Source organism: Muntiacus reevesi, chromosome X (assembly GCF_963930625.1).
Source record: "Muntiacus reevesi chromosome X, mMunRee1.1, whole genome shotgun sequence".
Lineage (NCBI taxonomy): Eukaryota > Metazoa > Chordata > Mammalia > Artiodactyla > Cervidae > Muntiacus > Muntiacus reevesi.
Window position 1 is genome coordinate 24,008,938 of NC_089271.1, and position 21,091 is coordinate 24,030,028.

The 21,091-nt window shown below is 43.1% G+C and overlaps 1 protein-coding gene across 1 annotated transcript; it reads left to right on the forward strand.

Annotated features, from left to right (window-relative positions):
• The first annotated feature begins 18 nt into the window (after window positions 1–18).
• On the forward strand, window positions 19–20,823 carry LOC136154363 (melanoma-associated antigen B4-like). The gene is made up of 6 exons (XM_065916667.1): window positions 19–351; window positions 486–633; window positions 18,614–18,678; window positions 18,888–18,970; window positions 19,734–19,845; window positions 19,933–20,823. Exons 1-6 carry the CDS (start codon window positions 19–21, stop codon window positions 20,821–20,823), a joined length of 1,632 nt encoding a protein of 543 aa, XP_065772739.1.
• Window positions 20,824–21,091: the final 268 nt, after the last annotated feature.

Consider the following 21,091-nt stretch of genomic DNA (forward strand, 5'->3'; position numbering starts at 1 on the left):
CTGACTACGAAGGCCAGCATGCTGGAGGGGTTCCTGCTGGACAAGTACCCCAAGCAGCAGCCCGTCACGCAGAACACCCTGCTGAAGGTCGTCAGCAGGAAGTACAGGCAGCACTTCCCCAAGATCCTCAGGAGAGCCTCTGAGCGCATGGAGCTGGTGTTTGGCCTGGAGTTGATGGATGTCGACCGTAGCAGGAAGATCTACGCCCTCATCAGCAAGCTCAACCTCAGGGGTGATGAAGGTCGGAGCGATGAAGGAGGGCTGCCCAAGTCCGGTCTCCTCATGGTGCTCCTGGGTATTATCCTCGTGAAGAGTAACTGCGCAACTGGGAGGAGATGTCGGAATTCCTCAGTGTGTTGTAGGTCTATGCTGGGTGGAGGCACTGGATCTTTGGGGAGACCAGAAGGCTCATCACCAAAGATCTGGTGCAGGGGAAGTACCTGAAGTACCGACCAGTGCCCAATAGTGATTCTCCCCACTTCTAGTTCCTGTGGGGCCCGAGAGCTTGTGCTGAGACCAATAGGATGAAGGTGTTGGAGGTGCTGGCCAAGATCCTCCATACGGTCCCTAGTTCCTTCCCAGACTTCTATGACGAGGCTCTGAGAGATCAGGTGGAGAGAGCAGGGCTGAGAAGTACGGCCAGGGGTCCAAGGATGGCTGAAGCCAGTTGCCCCTTCCAGGGCCAAGTCCTACAGCTCCTCCCACATCTAGGGAGGGGGACCCGGCCATTTTCTTCCCTTTTGTGTTGGAACAGAGCTGTCAGGCTCCTAACTAGTAAAGAGTAGTAGGGGTGGAGGGAACAAAACTTGTATGATCTTTACACTTTCATGTAGTAAGGGAGTTTAGGTACAATTCATTTCAACAAAATATATATCTTGTTTCCTTTATCCATAGGAGAAATAGCTAGTGAAAGTTGATTTAAATTAGATTGGTAAGGAGACGACGGAGGAGTTTAGTATTTTCAAATGTGAATTACTTTTCATAAGGTTTATTGTGCTTCAGAATACAAATGTACTAATCATAAAAATCACAGTTTGCTGTTTAAAATTTTGAAAGCCACAGTTTGGGTATTTGTAAAACATATTGAAAGTATTGAATATGTTGTTCACCATCTAAATAAGGTAAGATGACACTGGAACAGAATTTTCTCAAAGAGTAGTCAAGCTTCTATATAGTGCAGGTTAGGAGGGGTCGAGCAAACCATGTCTAGATCTCTATTTTCTTCCTGTTTTAAACTGCATATTATTCTACATATTATTTTTTTCATTTTTTTCATTTTTACTTCTAACAGATTCTTTTTCTTCAGAATATTGATTTGGTAATGATATTCCTGTTTTATCTATTGCTGTTTAAGGTTTTTAAAGTTACAGTTTTGGTAGATGTAAAACAAATTCATGAACCATCTGTATTTTCTATATGATCTGGAAGTAGGTAAGATGTTGCTGAAAGAGAGATTTTCATGGTAATTTGAAACAGGACCACAGAAAATTTTGAGAAACCAAAAAACAATTAAGCAATCATAATGGAAAAAGCCTTTAGTTTGTAGTTTGCCTTATTTCCTGTGACCTTTTTTTATGGTAAAAATAAAATATACTTTCTCTGAATTTAGCTCATTTAAGAATATTTATTTTTTTGTTCGAATGCACTGCATAGTCTCTGCTATCTACTGGCTAAAAATAACCTCAGATAGGAAGGTGGTACTTTGGAGGTTCATAATAATCATAAGTTCCATTAAATTAAAGACCAGTGTTTCTTAATCAGCATGACTCTGCTTTATATGTATTACATGCATTCCAGCATTCATGTAGGATAGGATTTAGCAGACTCCATTTATAGATGGATACCATGCAATTTTCTCAAGTTCACAAAACTGATAAAGTGACCTTCATAAGACATGTCCCCTGATGTACACTAGTCCGGAGTCTTTCCCTTTCTTTGCAAGGGCAAGAACTGAAGAAATCTCTTTCCACCAGTGACATATTTGGTACCGGGACTAGGATTGCTGCTGCACTGAACTCCAGTGGTCTTGCCCAAAATGCTGGCTGGAGACCCCTGACTTTCCCTCTATCTCTCCCATGAAAACTTGCTTGCTGTCACTCTCTGCTTTGTTCTCCTTCCATGACCCACAGGACAAGATCTGGGTCAGCTCACTGAGTCATGGCTCCCTTCAATTGAGAGCTGCAAGGAGTACCCCCAGGCTGTGTATACCCCCAGAACACTTGGGTGGCAGTTGACACTGTCCTTGGGGCCTGGTAGAAACAGAATTTCCAATGGTGAAGGCATCCACTGAGGCCAAGACTTTGCTCCTCTTAGTCTTTGTCACTTTCTCTATGTCTCTATCCATTTTGAGCTGAGAAGTTTAACTGGGAAGACTGCATGACATTCAAATTAAGACCATACAAATAATCAGGGACTTGATTGGGTGAATTTCCCCTTTGTAATTCCTTGAGCCCAATTCCCTCTCTACACGTTCTTAATTCCAGTCTGATTCTGGGACTCCAGAACTGCATCAGGGGCCAAAACTGGGGGCCTCTGCATCCTTCTCTAGATTTTTGGCCTGCCTGACTGCACCCCGACCTTACACTGTGGGCGAGCCCCTCACTCCTGGGGACCTCAAGCAGACTTTATCAACCCCAGAGCAGAGGCAGAAAGCGAGCACCTTTCTCAGTAGGCTTAGGACTCTCTGCCTAGGAGACAGTCCACTTACCCCAAGACCTATAACCAGGAACTCCAACCTCCCCCACTTCATAGCTCTACACCTTCCCTCGTATCCTGGATTTTGCTTCTGTCCTGCTCTCCAGACTTCTCACACTGTCTCTTGATCCTTGGGCCTGTTGCTGGTTAGGTGTTGTGTCTTTCACTCTATAAAGTTATGTGGTCAGTCGCTAAGTCATACCCAACCCTTTGTGGCCCCTTGGACTGAAGCCCCCCTGGATCCTCTGTCCACAGGATTTCCCAGGCAACAATACTTGAATGGATTACCATTTCCTTCTTTAGTGTATCTCCCCAATCCTGTGATTGAACCCACATCTCCTGCACTGCAGGCGGATTCTTAGCAAGGAGCCACTTCAGGAGTCCAAAGAGGAGCCCTCTTCAACATCACAACAACAATAGCCTGAGGGGACATTTTGCCTAGTATTGGTATCACTGCCTTGTGCTGCTCCAGTCCTACCTTTCGGCTCTGTGTCTTTTTCTTTTACTTCAGTGATATTAGTAAACACTTTAGTTGGCTCACAGCCTAGGTCTCGTCCCTCCCTCTCTGAAGACTGTAGGCCCTTGGACGCTGATCCTTTTTCCTCCCACTGGCTTCTGTTCCTTTTCAAGACTAACCCAATGGGCCTCCTCAGGCTCACCAACAGGTAGATTTCACGTGCTCACAGGGAACCCTCTGTTGACACTGGGAGTGCACCAGAACAAATAACTTCCATTGGGCCCTGTCTTCTGACATCCTAAACCAAAAATAGGAGGAGGGAAGTCCCATGGATACAAATGTTCATGACCATATTCCAAAATCCATGTCTAAAGAACTCCTTTTAACTCCCTCCTGTGAAAGTGCTCACACACCTTTGAAAGTGCCTCTTTTTCCAACAGGAGACTGATATTTTATATTATCAGCTTCTTAGTCTACTTTCCCCAGAACCACAACCTGAACTGCTTCCTTCCCAGTTCTGAGGGGGGGAACAGTTTGCCAGAACATCTTCCTCTAATGTACCATCTAGGCAGCTTTATACCGAAGACCCCCATATATCAACTCATGGATTTTGCCTTTGGCAAATTCAATGATAGAGATAGGGTTGAGCAGGCAAAAAGGATTCAGGGACAACAGGAAAAAGCATGATTACACAAAGTGACAGCTCAAACCCCTCACCACCTCAGGGCTACTCTCCCTTACCAAAGTCCATGGCGGTGACAGAATCCAGGAACCCTAGATCAGAGGCACTGTCTCATGCAAAAAGGATGGAACTATGTCCAGCCAGGAGGCTGACTGGAATGATGAATGCTCCCTGTTTGGGAAAACACTAGTACCCGACCGATAGATACAGAAACTAGAGGGCCACCAGAATCATGACCACAGTCCCTCCAGTCCTATAGGAGACTCGAGGCTGCCAGACCAAACTGACCAAGGGAACCAAACACTCATGGAGCCCCGGAATCTCTGTGGCTCCCAAAGGACACCTGGTCATTTCTCCAGAGGAGCCTCAGGTAACCCTTGATGTGGCAGGGAGGACAGTTTTTTTTATATGTGGGGCAGCTCCCCTGTGCTGATTTCCCTTGGCCCTTTTCATTCTAATCCTCCATGATAATGGGAATGGAAAAAAGGTCCCAAACCAAGTGACCTGCCCCTCCCATCAAGTCCTTGCTAGGAAAGTTTACCTTTGATCATCAGTTTCTGATCATGCAAGACTGTCCCCTCCTCTTGTTGGGAAGAACCTTGCTCACTGAATTCCAGACAACATTCCAAGCTGGAGACCCTCATGGAGAAGACACCCACCAAGAGAAATGACTGCTCTTGGTTGGGGGAGCCTGCCTCCATATGACAGGGATAGAATAGCATAGGATACAGGTAGCTGTCCCAAGTGACTTGGTGAAAAAGCATCCACCTGTAATGAGGGAGACGACAGTTCAATCCCTGGCTGTGGAACATGTCCTGGAGGAGGACCTGGCTACCCATTCCAGTATTCCTGCCTGGAGAATCCCCGGACAGAGAGCCTGGAGTACTACAGTTCATGGGGTTGCAACAAGTCAGACATGAATGAGGGCCTGAGTACAGACAGACAGACAGACGGGTAGCTATAGAAGTCTAGTAGGGGCCTAGAGATAGAGATAACTAGCAACCATTGGGAAACCAATATAAGTTACTAATCGCTCAAGAAATGTATCAGAAAATCGAGAATGGAAGTAGGCTTTCTTAAATATGAAGCCGAGAATAAAACATGAGATATGTTCCAGTCCCATAAGTAAAAGAAGAATGTCACCACCCTTTACTGATTTGACGATGTACTATGATAATCCGAGCTTGACCTCATAGGGTCAGATACTCTCCTGCCCCAAATGAAGTGGGAGTGAGTGATGTAGGCCTGAGCTCTATTCAGAGAAGTCACTCTTTCCCTGTCCTTCCCTTTCCTTTGACTACAAAATGTAGCCCACTTAATCTTCAGGGCAGAGCTCCATCACCTGCCTGCTTGCATCTCTTAGAAACATCCTATATTAATAATTCTATTTCCTGTCTTACATTTTGCCTTTCTGAATTCCTTCTGTGCTGAGACACAAAGAAGCTGAGCCTCAGTAAGTCCAGGCACTAAGTGAGTGATTCTAGTTAAAAGACCATGGTTCAAGTCCCAAACAGGATTTTGGCTGGATTCAAGTCTCAGCCAGGTGGGTTTCAGTCCCAGCCATGTGGGCTCAAGTCCCAACCTGAGGTGAATATTTTCAAATAGAGGAGGTCTCCATGCCACCCCATCCAAATTTTTCAACTTTGGGCTATTAAAGTTCTTCACAGTGCTAGAACTAGAGTCACTTTCTTCTGCATTTCTCTGCACCTAGACTCCCAATATCTTTCCCTTTGTGTGTACAAATCCAGACACTGTAAGCCATGAATGCCTCCACTTTGTGTGCTTATAAAATTCAAACCAACAGTGCCTGCAGGGTTGCAATGGACCAAAAAAGAAAGAAAGAACATGGTCTAAAAATTATCTGGCTACCTTTAGAAAGGGGGGCTTCCCTGGTGGCTCAGATGGTACGGAATCTGCCTGCAATGCAGGAAACCCAGGTTCGATCCCTGGGTTGGGAAGTGCCCCTGCAGAAGAGAAACACAACCCACTCTAGTATTCTTGCCTCAGAAATCCTATGAACAGTGGTGCCTGGCAGGCTACAGTCAATGTTGCTGCAAAGAATCAGACAGGACTCAACAACAAACTTCTCATAACTCTTCTCCTTCATCACTTCTTCTTGTATTTGTCCCACTTTCCCACATTTTGGGAGAGGTCTTGTTGATGTCTGACAGAAGAGAATCCTTCCTGCCCTACAGCTTCTAAAGATTTTCCACATTGTGTAGAATCTAGATTCCACATTTCCCTTATTTAGAGATGGAGAATTTGCATCCCCTTACATGACTATGGAGAAAGGACACACAAACTACCTCTTTGTTATTGTAATAACTCTGACGGATTTGAAAACATTTTTTAAATTGTTACATATCAGCCATTCCCACTGTCTTCTCATAATCTTTAGAGTAAAACATAAATCACCTTTCACTGTCTGAGATGTTACTGTTGAAGGAAAAGATGTCTGTGTTACTAAGAATGTTGCATCCATTGCTGGCAAATGCCAACAGCGTAAGATGACCTAACCACAAAGATCGCCAGCAGTTTCAATTATCCTCTGTATTCCTTTTGTAGCTGAAGTTAATATGCTCCCATTTTTGCAGATATAGTCTCTATCCTTTATAGCCTTTTCCACTTCTTGTAACTCAGAGATTATCTCTTGACTCTCTTTCTCTGTTTACATAAGCATTTCCTCATATCCTAATGTCTTTGTAAAGCTCAGCCTTCTAGTTTAAATCACTGCCTCTATCAGAAGCATATTCTAATCAGGTGACTCAGTCAATTGCAACGGGCTTAGGAAGGCTGTCCTATAAGGAGAGAGAACCTGGACACTATCAACTGAACCACGAGTTGCAGCCTCCCTGTTTATTTCAAACCCTTTATTTTGAAATAATAGATCCATAAATTGTAAAAACAATTATGGGAAAGGCTGAAGGCAGGAGGAGAAGGGGATGACAGAGGGTGAGATTTGTTACATGGCATCATGAACTCGATGTACATGAGTTTGAATAAGCTCCAGGACTTGGTGATGGACATGGAATCCTGGCATGCTACAGTCTATGGGGTCACAAAGAGTTGGACATGATTGAGAGACTGAACTGAATTGAATGGCAGTGAGCAACTTTTCATGGACCCATTTACCTTTTGTATGTCTTCTTTGGAGAAATATCTATTCAGATCTTTATATCTAATCAATAGATATGTCAAGGTGATAGGTGCCACTCCTATGGTTACATTACAGTACCTGATGGCATTCCTGTGATCACAGACATTATTTTATGAGACATTATTTTGCTAGCGGATATGTTCTTACTTCCCTACCTACCTTGAATAAGAAACCTGACAGAAGAGGAGCTAAGGTGGCGGATGAATAGGACGGGGAGACCACTTTCTCCGCCACAAATTAATTGAAAGATCATCTGAGTGCTGAGCAAACTCCACAAAACAACTTCTGATCACTAGCTGAGGACAGGAGACATCCAGAAAAGCAGCCCATTGTCTTCGAAAGGAGGTAGGACAAAATATAAAAGATAGAAAGTGAGACAATAGAGTTAGGGATGGAGATCCGTCCTGGGAAGGGAATCTTAACAGAGGAAGTTTCCAAACACCAGGAAACCCTCTCACCAGGGGGTCTGGGGGAAGTTGTCCAATCTCGGAGGGCAACCTAACTGGCAGGAAAAATAAATAAAACCCACAGATTACATGCCTAAAAGCAACTCCCAGCAGAAAAGAACCCCAGACGCTTGCATCCACCACCAGCAAGTAGAGGTTGAACGGAGAGGAATGGGCGGCAGCATTGCTTAGGCTAAGGACCAGGCCTGAAAGCCCTGAGGGCAATCTGAGGGAGCTAATGAGAGATGGCAACTTCAACTGTTGGATGCACTACCCGCCTGTTCCCAGAACAAAGGACTGAGCGAATACCAGAGAAGAGCTAGCCAGCTGCGGACCGGCCCATCCCCCGCTGGAGGCAAGAGGCAGGGGAAGGGGAAAGGGGCAACCTCGGCCCCAGAGAGGGCATCCCCTACCAAACTGCAAACTGGCTTCCAGTCTCTAACCAAAGACTTCCTGAGATTCTGGATGGTTGACATCTGCGGGAAGGGTCACAGCCAGAGATCAGCTCCCCAGAACAGACAGAAGGCGCACCGGACCTGCGGGCGGAAACTGAGGCTGGGACCCTAGAGGGGATGAGCCACACCGCACCTGGAGAGAGTGCGCCCGTCAAGCTCCTGGCTGCCTGAGCTGCTCCGGCCGGGGAAGGCACAGAACTCAGGCCCAAACGAGTCTGCGCTTTTGTGGAGTACCCGAAAACTGGAACCACAAGCAACTCAAGGTCTGCTCCCTATAGAGCAGCCGGGAGCCTGAGCAGTGTAGATGGGGAAATTACACACGCCATGAGTGGGGGCAAACCCAGTGTGGCTGGAACACTGCGAGCACTCCCCACACACGCCAGGGACATTTGTCTGCAGTGCCCCTGCCTCCCCACAGCACGAATGAACAAGCGAACCTGAACAAGAGACCACCTCCGCCCACTTGCGTCAGGGCCGAAATTAGACACTGTAGAAACCAGCAAACAGAACCCAAATAAACAAAAGGAACCGCTTCAGAAGTGACCTGTGCAGCAGATTAAAATCCCTGTAGTTGACACTGACTACACCGGAAAGGGCCTAGAGATATGGAGAAGTGTAAGCTGGAACAAGGAGTTATCTGAAACTGAATTGAACCCACACTGCCCACAACAGCTCTGGAGAAATTCCTAGATATATTTTTACTATTATTATTATTTTTTAATTAAAATTTTTTTTCTTATTTTTTTAAAGTCCTCTATTACTCCTCTATTACTCCTTAATTTTCATTTTTATAACCTACTATAACCTGGCAAAAAAAGGACACTATTTTTAAAGCGAACTTCATATATATTTCTTTAATTTTTTGTTTTTGTGTTTCTTTTTAATTGTATTTTAAAGAGTCTAACCTCTAATCTAGATTTTTAATCTTTGTTTTTCAGTATTTGATATCAGTTTTGGACATTTAAGAATCCAAACTTCAGTACCCAGTTTTACCCAGGAGTGTGATTACTGGATTGATTACTCTCTCCCCCTTTTGACTCTCCTTTTTCTCCCCCAGATCACCTCTATTTCCTCCCTCCCCCTTCACTTCTCAATCCAATCCTGTGAATCTCTGTGGGTGTTCTGGGCTGTGGAGAACACTTAGGGAACAGAGAACTGCCTAGATCTGTCTCTCTCCTCTTGAGTCCCCCCTTTTCTCCTCCTGCTCACCTCTATCTCCTTCCCCCCTCTCCTCTTCTTCATGTAACTCTGTGAACCTCTCTGGGTGTCCCCCACTGTGGAGAATCCTTTCACAATTAACCTAGAGGTTTTATTATCAGTGCTGTATGGATGGATAAGTCTTGAGGCTACTGGAAGAATAAGGATGAAATCCAGAGGCAAGAGGCTTAAGCCCAAAACCTGAGAACACCAGAGAACTCCTGACTACAGGGAACATTAAGTAATAAGAGATCATCCAAAAGCCTCCATACCTACGCTGAAACCAACCACCACCCAAGAGCCAATAAGTTCCAGAGCAAGACATACCGTGCAGATTCTCCAGCAACGCAGGAACATAGCCCTGAGCGTCAATATACAGGCTGCCCAAAGTCACACCAAACACATAGACCCATCTCAAAACTCACTACTGGACACTCCATTGCACTCCAGAGAGAAGAAATCCAGCTCCACTCACCAGAACACCGACACAAGCTTCCCTAACCAAGAAGCCTTGACAAGCCAATTGTCCAACCCCACCCACTGGGAGAAACCTCCACAATAAAAAGGACCCACAGATCACCAGCATACAGAGAGGCCACTCCAAACACAGCAATCTAAACAAGATGAAAAGGCAGAGAAATACCCAGCAGGTAAAGGAACATGAAAAATGCCCACCAAGCCAAACAAAAGAGGAGGAGATAGGGAATCTACCTGAAAAAGAATTTAGAATAATGATAATAAAAATGATCCAAAATCTTGAAAACAAAATGGAGTTACAGATAAATAGCCTGGAGACAAGGATTGAGAAGATGCAAGAAATGTTTAACAAGGACCTAGAAGAAATAAAAAAGAGTCAATTAAAAATGAATAGTGCAATAAATGAGATCAAAAATACTCTGGAGGGAAGCAAGAGTAGAATAATTGAGACAGAAGATAGGATAAGTGATGTAGAAGATAAAATGTTGGAAATAAATGAAGCAGAGAGGAAAAAAGAATCAAAAGAAAAGAGGACAACCTCAGGGACCTCTTGGACAATGTGAAACATCCCAACATTCAAATCATAGGAGTCACAGAAGAAGACAAAAAGAAAGGCCATGATAAAATACTCGAGGAGATAATAGCTGAAAACTTTCCTAAACTGGGGAAGGAAACAGTGACACAAGTCTAAGAAACCCAGAGAGTCCCAAACAGGATAAACCCAAGGCAAAACACCCCAAGACACATATTAATCAAATTAACAAATATCAAACATAAAGATCAAATATTAAAAGCAGCAAGGAAAATTTTAAAAAAAATAAATAAAAGTAAAATAAAAGCAGCAAGGGAGAAACAACAAATAACACACAAAGGGATTCCCATAAGGATAACAGCTGATCTATCAATAGAAACTCTTCAGTCCAGAAGAGGATGGCAGGACATACTTAAATTAATGAAAGAGACTAACCTACAACCCAGATTACGGTACCCAGCAAGGATCTCATTCAGATAGGAAGGAGAATTCAAAAGCTTTACAGACAAGCAAAAGTTGAGAGAATTCAGCACCACCAAACCAGCTCTTCAACAAATGCTAAAGGATCTTCTCTAGACAGGAAACACAGAAAGGTTGTAAAACGCGAGCCCAATACGTGTAACTCTATGGCTGATTCATATCAATGTATGACAAAACCCACTGAAAAATAAAAAATTAAAAAAAAAAAAAAAAACTCGAGCCCAAAACAACAAAGTAAATCGCAACAGGACCATACTTATCAAAATTACCTTAAATGTAAATGGGTTGAATGCCTTAGCCAGAAAAAAAAGGATGGTGTTATTTAAAAGAGGATTTGAATGTGTTGCAAATGTATCATGCAAACTCTACAAAAAGCAGTAAAAAATTTTTAAACATGTAACTGATCTCCCAAGAGGAGAGATAATAAAATCATGTTAAATCTTCATTCAAAACTACACAAGGCAGAAATACATAAGAATATTAAAAACAACAACAACAACAACAACAAAGAACAAATTCAATGAATAGAAAACAGTTACACATATGGTCGGTCATTTTTAAACAAACTCTGCATAATCACTTGTAATGTGAATGGTCTAAATATACAAATTAAAAGGTAGAGATTGATTAAAAGAAATTGAAACAACAAAAATATACTAAACCCTATGCTGTCCATCTTTATTTTGGGCTTCCCTGGAAGCTCAGATGGTAAAGAATCCACCTGCATTGTAGGAGACCAAGGTTCAACACCTGGGTTGGGAAGATCCCCTGGAGTAGGGCATGGCAGCCCACTCCAGTATTCTTGCCTGTAGAATCCCCATGGACTGAGCAGTCTGGCAGGCTACAGTCCATGGGCACGCAAAGAGTCGAACAGGACTGAGTGACTAAGCACAAGGGGTCTATAAGAAACCCACACTAAATTCAAAGACATGAATAGATTAAAAGTAAAGGGATAGAGAAAACTATATCATGCTAATATGAGTGGTTAAAAAAAAAAAAACTGTACTCGCTAAATCTATTTCTGGTAAAGCAGTATCCAGAACAAGAAAATCAGGAATAAAGATGGGCATTACTTAAAGATTAAGTGGTCAGTACTCAAAGAACTCATAACTAACCTTAAGGTGTATGGACCAAAACAGCTGTGTTAAAATAAAATACCCACACATGTAAATCCATGGTTGATTCATGTCAATGTATGGCAAAAATCACTACAGTATTGTAAAGTAATTAGCCTCCAACTAATAAAATTAAATGAAAAAAATAAATAAAATAAAATACCCAGAGCAAACACTGATGTGGCAAATATGCTCTCACAGGAGATATCAACACATCTCTTTCAGTAATTGACAGATTCAGTAGGTGGCAAATCAGTAAGGTCCAGTTGAACTGAAAAGTAAGTAACAACCATTAACGAGATCTAAATGACATTTCTCGAATGACAGCAAGAAACACATTATTTTCAAGTTCACGTGGAACATACATCAAGATAGATCAAAGTCCAAGCCATAAAATGTACATCATCAAATTTAAAAGAATACAAATAATACAGAGAATGCTCTCCGAGTGTGACGGAAATAAACTAGAAATTGATAACAAAAAGACAGCAGGAAAATTAAAGATTATTTGCAGACTAAACAATAAACATCTAAATAACACATGAGCCAAAGAGAAAATTTAATGAGAAATTTTAACATATTTTCACAAAATGAAAACAAATTACAAGTTATCAGAAGTTGTGTGATACAGCAAAATCAGTAAAGAGACATATACAGCATTGAATGCCTATAACAAAAAAAAAAAAACCTACAATTAATAACTTAAGCTTCTGTATTAGTAAACTTCTGAAAGAAAAGAAAAAGCAGAGGAAGAATAAATCAAAGCAGAAACCAATGACACTGAAAATGGAAAATAATGCAGAAAAAGAACAAAATCCGAAGAAGTTTCTTTAAAGATACAAAATAAAAAGAAGATAAAACTCTCCCCAGGCTAAAGAAGAAAAAAGATAGAAAACACAAATTAAATTACTAATAGTAGAAATGAAGTAGAGGCCATAACTACTGATTCCATGGACATTAAAAGGATAATGAGTGAATATTATAAACAACTCTGTGCCTACAATAATGAAAGGTTCAATGGAGAAACTTCTTGAAGGTATAACTTAGAACCATTTTCACAAAGAAAAATAGATAACACTATCTATTAAAGAAATTTAATCTATAACTAATAAGCTTCCAACAAAGACAGCAATAGACCCAGATGTTTCCACGAATGAATTCTAACAAAAATTTAAGGGAGAAATGATAACAATTCTCTACAATCTCTCCCAGAAAATAGAAGCAAAAGGAACACCTCCTAATTCCTTTTCTATGAGGTGAACATTACACTTGAATATCAAAATCAGATGAAGAAATTAAGAGAAAAAATTTGCACACAAATACCTCTGATGAACATAAAAGAAAATTCCCCAACAAAATATAAGAAAATAAACCAAACAATCCATAGAAGGAATTACATACTGTATCTAAGTAGGATGCATTTCAGATGTGCAACATTTGAAAGTCAGTAATCATAAATCATAATATCAATAGTCTAAGGAAGATAATCACAAGATCATATGAACAGATGAAGGGAAAAAATCATCTGATATAATCCAACATCCATTCATCATAAAAATTCTCATCAAACTAGATACAGACAGGCACTTCCTCAGCTTCATATAAACCATCTAAAAAGAAGTATAGGTAAAACATCATACTTCATAGTGAGAAGACAGAAGCTGTCACACTAAGGTGAGGAACAAGGCAAGGATATCCCTTCTCACCATGCTTATTCAACACCGGACTGAAAGTCCTAGCCAGTGTGATGAGATAAGAGAAGAAAGCAACAGATACAGATATTTGGAAGGGAAAAATGGAATTATAATCACCACCAACAAAAACACTCCTGGCATTAATAAGCCAGGAGTATATATTAATAAGGTTACTATATTATCAATATATAATGATTATATAATTAATATATTAGTAAGGTTAATGTATAATAGTCAATTGTTTTCCAAGAAAGAGATGGAACTTGCAATTAAAAATCTAACACCACTTACATTACCACCAAAATATATTAAAAATAATTCTTTAAAAAATATGTGTAAGATATACATGAGAAAAATAAACTGCACTGAAAAAAATTAAAGAAGATTTAAGTAAATAGACCTTTCACGTTCTTAGAGTCGGAGATGCTATATTGTTGAGATGTCAATAATTTCCAACTTAATCTAGATACTTAATGCAATTCTGTTCAAAATTCTAGCAAGTTAGCTTGTAGATAGCAACAAACAATTTAAAGCTTATGTAAAAAATGGAATGATCCATAAAAGTCAATGTTAAGGAAGATCAAAGTCAGAGAATTGATAATATGGGATGTCAAAACTTACTTTAAAGCTACAATAATCAAGACTGTATGCTATTAAGAGAATAATAGACAGATCAATGGCACAGAACAGAAAATCTACAAAAAGACACCCCAAACACTCAACCAACCTTTAACAAAGGACCAAAGGCAATTCAATGGAAAAGGACAGTCTTTTAAACCTACAGTCCTGGGACAACTAAATATCCATATAGAAGAAAAATGAATCCACATACAAACTCTAAACCTTTCAAAATAATTAACTGAAAAGCAATGACAGACCTAAATGAAAAACTCATAATTAAAAAAAAAAAAATTGCAGGGACATCCCTGGCAGTCCAGTGTTTAAGACTCAACACTTCCACTGCAGGGGGAACAGCTTTGATCGCTGGTCAGGGACTAGGATTCCACATGCCATATGGAATAGGCAAAAAAAATCTGGATGATAACACGGAGGCAAAACTTGAGTTTGGAATGAGATTTTAGGCACAACATCAAAAGCACAATCCATGAAAGAAAATAATAAGCTGAACTTTGTTAATATCGAAAATTTCTATCTGCAAAATATACTATGAAGAGAATGAAAAAGAAAGGCCACAAACTGGGAAAAATAATTCTAAGACATATCTCATGATAAACATGTGGCAAAAATATACAATCAACTCTTAAAACTTGACAATAAGAAAACAAATAAGTCAATCTAAAAGTGGTTAAAAGAGCTGAACAGACATCTCACCGAAGAATATACACAGATGGCAACCAGCCTATGAAAAGATGGTCTACATCACATGTCTTTAGGGAATTTCAGATTAATACAACAATGACATACCTATTAATAGGGATAACACAAAAACAAACACCTGATGATATCAAATGCTGGCAAGGACCGGGACCAAAAGGAAGTCTAACTCAGCACTGAAAGGAATGCAGTGACACAGACATACTGGAAACTGTCTGGCAATTTCTTCTAAGTTAAACATAATCTTATATGATCTAGAAGATGTTCACTTAGGTATTTACTCAGAAGAGCTGAAAATTTATCTCCATCCAAAAACCTTCAAAAATATTAACAGCAGGCGAATTCATAGCTGCCAAAAACTGAAATCAACCAAGATGGCCTTCAGTACATGAATGGGTAAACAAACCTGGTAGTTTACATGATGGAATGCTATTCAGCCTTCAAAGGAAAAATTTCAAACCATAAAAACATACAGAGAAACAAATGAATACTGAATAGTAGAAGGAGCCAGTATAAAAAGCCTACATCCTGTATTATTCTATTAATATTATATTCTGGGAAAGGCCAATTGTTAGAAAGAAGAAAACTTAGAGTAGTTGTCAGGAGCTCAAAGTGAGGTTTTGAGGGATGGGCAGGTGGATCATGGGAGATTTATAGTACACTGAAACTCCCCTGCATGACACTATGTTTCTTGAGCAGGTAATGTCATGCATTTGTGAAGCACTACAGAACTGTGAGAGAGAAAAAGTAAAAAATATTGAAACAATGGACAAGAGCTAAAAATAACGTATTGATATTAGTTGATCAATTCTAAGAAATGAACGTGTATCCATTCAAACAATACAAGATGTTAATATACTAAGTAGAAGAAGAGACTGGATATATGGGGACTCTATATAATCTGCTTAATTTTCTGTAATCCTATTTTGGTTATATATAAAAAAACAACAAACAGATGGTCCAAAAGAACATGAAAAAAGACTCAACATCGTTCATTACGAGAGAAATGCAAATCTAACTACATAGGGTATCACCTCACACCAGTCAGAAAAGTCATCTTAAAAAAAAATCTACCAATAAGAAATGAAGGAGAGGATGTGACTAATAGGGAACCCTCTTGCACTCTGAGGGGGAATGTAAATTGATATAGCCACTATGGAAGGCAGTATGGAGATTCCTTTAAAATATAGAAAGAAAATTGTCGTCTGATGCAGCAATACCACTACTGGGCATATACACTGAGTAAATAACTTAAATAGGTAAAAAACTTAAAAGATACATGTATCACACTGCTCATTGCAACACTATTTACAACAGCCAGGACATGGAAAGTAACCTCAATTTTCACTGACAGATGAGTGGATAAAGGCCTTGTGGTGGATATAGACAATGGAATATTACTCATTTATGCAAAAGAACAAATTTAAGTCAGTTGTAGTGAATTGGATGCACCTAGAGCCTGTTATACAGAGTGAAATAAGTTAGAAAGAGAAAACCATTGTATGTTAACACATCCATATATGGAATCTAGAAATGGTAGTTATACACCTCACCTATTTGCAGGGCAAGAATGGAGACACAGACGTAGAGGACATACATGTTGACACATCGCGGGAAGCAGACAGAGACGAACTGAGAGAGTGGCATGGACAAACACACACTACCGTGTGGACAACAGGCATCTGGGGAAGTTCCTCTATGACACAAGGAGTCAGCTCTGTGACGACCTAGAGGGGTGAGGTCGGGGGTGGGAGGGAGGTGCATGAGGGAGGGGACATATGGATACTTACAGCTGCTTCATACAAGAGAACCTGACACAACAGTTAATGATCTTCCCATTAAAAATAATTGTTAAAAATCTATGAATTAAAAAAACTAGAAAAAAAATCTGGAGTACACATAGCCACTAGAGTTATATACAACAATGCCAAATGAATAAAAGACACAAGTAATGAAAAGCAAAACATCACAGTAACAATTTGATTCTCGAATTAAAAATCATAGAAAACAGGACAGGAAACACTCAAACATATAAGGAATTTCAAAAATCTTCTATAAACAAAAAGATTAGCACAGCAAAATCAAGAGATTGGTCTGGAAGAATAAACAATTACTTACCGCAAGTAACAGAAAATACACCATAAACAAAAGCAACCATACAAAAATTTACCTAGAAAGAAACTTTAGAAAAATGTCTATAGTCTTCATGGAGGCAACAAGAAGAATTTCCTGAGAGTCTCAGGAGAAAGAGGGCTCAAACAGAATAGTATGTTGTGTATATTCATGACGAACAGATATTGTAAGATGGTCAATTTTCCCTAACTCCTGTATAGAGTTAGTACCACATTCAGAGTCGCTGAGACCACAATGAAACTCGGTCCGCTATTTCTTCTACCCAGAAGTAACCATGGAAATGTTAGGAAGGAATAAAGAAAACTATTAACAAAAGTAAAAACATAAAATTAAATACTCCCTGATGGACAATAAGTCTCCACTGAACTTGACCCTTTGCGTGCCAAGGTGGGGCAGTACTCAGAGACTGGCACACATGTGCAGCTGGCAAGGAAAGCAGACACCAGGATCAGCTGGAAAAGGCTTTAAAAGGCTCAGTCCAGGCTTGAGCACTGGATTCTACCACTCTGCCCTGGGATCATGAATCTCCACTGCTTCACTGGAGGAATCTGAGACAGCATTTCCGAGGCCCCATGCCAGGAACTTGTGGCACCAAAGTTTGGGTTGAATGTGGTAGGATGGGCCAGATCATGAAACAACCAGCACAAAGTTCATTTTGTGTGTGCTTAGTCACTTAGTTGTGTCCGACTCTTTGGGACCCCATGGACTGTAGCCCACGAGGCTCCTTTGTCCAAGGGTGATACTCCAGACAAGAATACTAGAGGGGTTTGCCATGCCCTCCTCCAGGGGATCTTCCCAACCCACAGATTGAACCCATATCTCCTGCACTGCAAGCAGATTCTTTACTGGCTGAGCACCAGGGAATGTTAGTGGATGAGAACTGGCCCTTTTAAATGACCACCTTAATAGACTATCACACAAGGACTAAAAGATAAAAGTTAGTATCACAGTAATTGTACAAAACGACAGAACTTCATCTCAGAACTTTTGAGCAATGACCCTGCAGTCGACTGCGAGCCCACAGTGAGAACTGGCAGGCTAAAGAGCCCCTTCACTATTTCTCTGAAATTGTATGAGCATAGTTGGGGACAGGGGTGGACTTAAACCAGAAAGGGAAGGATGTCCAGGCCCTGTCAGCACTCAATATGAATGAAGATTCTGAGTGACATGTGAGGGGTTCCACACCACAGAAGACAAGTCTCCCATCCTTCCCTCCCAGCTTATTTTACCTGTAGCAGCCATTTCCAGGAAGCCTCAGGTAGAAATGGCGAGATGAGATGTATGTGCACTTCATACCAGGAGACTCGGGGGTTCACATCTTTGATGTGAGGCCTTGGCCTCAGGTCAGCAGATGGGACGTAGCCCAGCACCTACAGGGGTTAAGGGAAGGCATGGAGAACGACAGAGCATCACTTACTACAGAAGAGGGAGCCCAAGAGAGCCCTCGCATGTAGTCTCATGGTCTCCAGGAAGGCTGCTGGGCTTGGGCTCCCCAATTCTTCCAGTTGGGGGTGCTGACACAAGTGAGAGGCATGCACTGAGCCAGCTGACTGTTCAGGACAGGGACGGCCCAGGACCCCTTAAGAGTCAAGGGAACGTCCACGTGCCAATCCTGTGAGAACCTCCCCCGGAACCCCGCCTGTCCAAGCCCCGCCCCTATCTTCCTCTTCAAGCCCAGATGCGCATGACAGGAAGTGACGTCCTCCTAAGCACGCTGGGGGTGTGACGCCATCCTTGACTGTGCCGCCATCTCTGACAGCTGCCATTGACAGTGGCCTGAGGGAGTCGGCCCAAGTCTCATTAGGTGTCAAGATCAGAGGTGACGTGAGTTATGAGTGCAGGATACATCTGTCTCTGCACCCCAAATCCCTTTTCTCTCCAAAAAGAGGGGGCCGCAAAACCTCCGGCCGCTCTACCGCTACACTCAGAACAGAGGGTCCAGCCTAGCTCTTAGGCCCCAAGACCATCCACTAGGGGGTGTCGTGAAAGAATGCCTCGGTCAGGCTCTGCTGGACCCCAGCTCCGCTCCGCAGAGGGAGAGCCATGGGCCCTGGGGACTGAAGGAGGAACCCTCGGGGCAACTGAGGGTCTCCATACACCAGAACGGCAGCCATGTGTAACCCCCCACTCACCGCGATTTGGCCGCGGATCATCTGGGCAGCAGCCGGGCAGCTCTAAAGGCTGAGGGGCTCCCTCACTGCGACCTCGTCTGCAGGACACTCAGGGAAGAGGGGACCTTGGTCTGAGGGGCTGGAAGCCGGTCAGTAGAGCGAGGATGTCAGGGTTTGGGAAGAGTCAGGATGAGGACCATCCTCCCTGACAAACGGGCAACTCAGGATCCTCCCCTGTGGTCAGCGCTTCCTCCTGGCAAAACATCGGGAAGAGGGGTGGCGGTCTGAGAGGGGAGCTTGGAGCCTGGTCGTGAAGGGGAAGCCACGAGACAGCTGAAGGGAGGGTCCTGGGACCCTTCAGTGGGGGGCTGAGTACGCCCTCCTCTCCTCATCTGGGGTGACTGGGAAGCTGGCAGAGCCAATTTCAGATAGGAGAGGGATCGGGCTGTGTGCTGGAGAGGGGGCGTTGGATATGGGGAGTCTCGCACCAATTTTCATCCTGACTCTGAATGTCAGCTGAGAGGACTTGCCTCCCCTGCCAGCCCCCACTGGCTACCCCTCTAACGCCCAGGCAGGACTGTCTGCTGCGCCCCAGGGCTCACTCTCACTTGCTACTCAGCGACCTCAGGGGCCCGGATGAGCAGGAGAACAGGAGCCCTGTGGGTCCTAGAGCACTGACCTCAAGGACCCCTCAGAGGCGGCTTCCATTCAAGCCAGGGAGGACTCTCCTTGCTGAAGGTGCTCAGTGTCTCCTTCTCCCTCTTCCAGGTGCCCTCCTTGCCAGCCTTCCTGCCCGCACTCCCACCTGCGGACCCTGACCTGTGTCACCATGCCTCGGAGGCACAAGAACAAGTACCATGCCCACGGGAAACGCCACCAGGTCTGGGGGGCTACTAAGGAGGCCCAGGCCAGTGCTGCTGCAGCCCCAGGAGAGGAGTGCCCCTCCTCCCCCTCTTCTGTCCCTCAGGGTTCTCCCCCGAGCACCCCTGATACTGGCGATCCCCAGGAGCTTCAGGGAGCCACGGCCCCTAGCTGTCCTGATGCAGGGCCTGCCTGCGTAGGATCTGATGAAGGTGCCCAGGGCCCAGAGGAAAGTGCAGGTGCTTCCCAGGCGGCGCCTGCCATGGAGAGCACTGTCAAAGATCCTCTGGCCAGGAAGGCCAAGATGCTGGTGGAGTTCCTGCTGGAGAAATACACCAAGAAGGAGCCCATCACGCAGAAGGCCCTGATGAATGTCGTCAGCAGGAAGTACAGGCAGCACTTCCCTGAAATCCTCAGGATAGCCTCTGAGCGCGTGGAGCTGGTGTTTGGCCTGGAGCTGAAGGAAGTCGACCGCAGCAAGAACATCTACGCCCTCATCAGCAAGCTCAGCCTCGGGGGCGACGAAGGTCCAAATGATGAGGGTGGGGTTCCCAAGTCCGGTCTCCTCATGTTGCTCCTGGGGGTCATCTTCATGAATGGTAACCGGGCCACCGAGGAGGAGGTCTGGGAATTCCTCAGTATCTTGGGAATCTATGCTGGGAGGAGGCACTGGATCTTTGGGGAGCCTAGGAGGCTCATCACCAAAGATCTGGTGCAGAAGGAATACCTGAACTACCGCCAGGTGCCCAATAGTGATCCTCCACGCTATGAGTTCCTGTGGGGCCCGAGAGCTTGTGCTGAGACCAGTAAGATGAAGGTACTGGAGGTTCTGGCCAAGATCCTCCATTCGGTCCCTAGTTCCTTCCCAGACCTCTATGAGGAGGCTCTGAGAGATCAGGCGGAGAGAGCAGGGCCGAGAGGCGCGGCCAGGACTCCAACCATGGCCGAGGCCAGTGCCCCTTCCAGGGCCAAGCCCTGCAGCTCCTCCCACATCTAGGGAGGCGGGCAGGGCACTTTGTTCCCTTTGTGTTGGAAGAGAGCAGTCAAGCTCCTAAATAGTGCAGGGTAGTAGGGTGTAGGAAACAAAACCCATATGTTCTGACAGTTGTAAATGGTAAGCGAGTTTAGGTGCAGCTTCTTTTAACAAAATATATATCTGTTTTCTTTTATCCATATGAGAAATACCTAATGAAAGATGATTTAAAGTAGATAGGTAAAGAGATGAAGGAGGTGTTTAGTGTTTTCAAATGTGATTACTTTTGTTA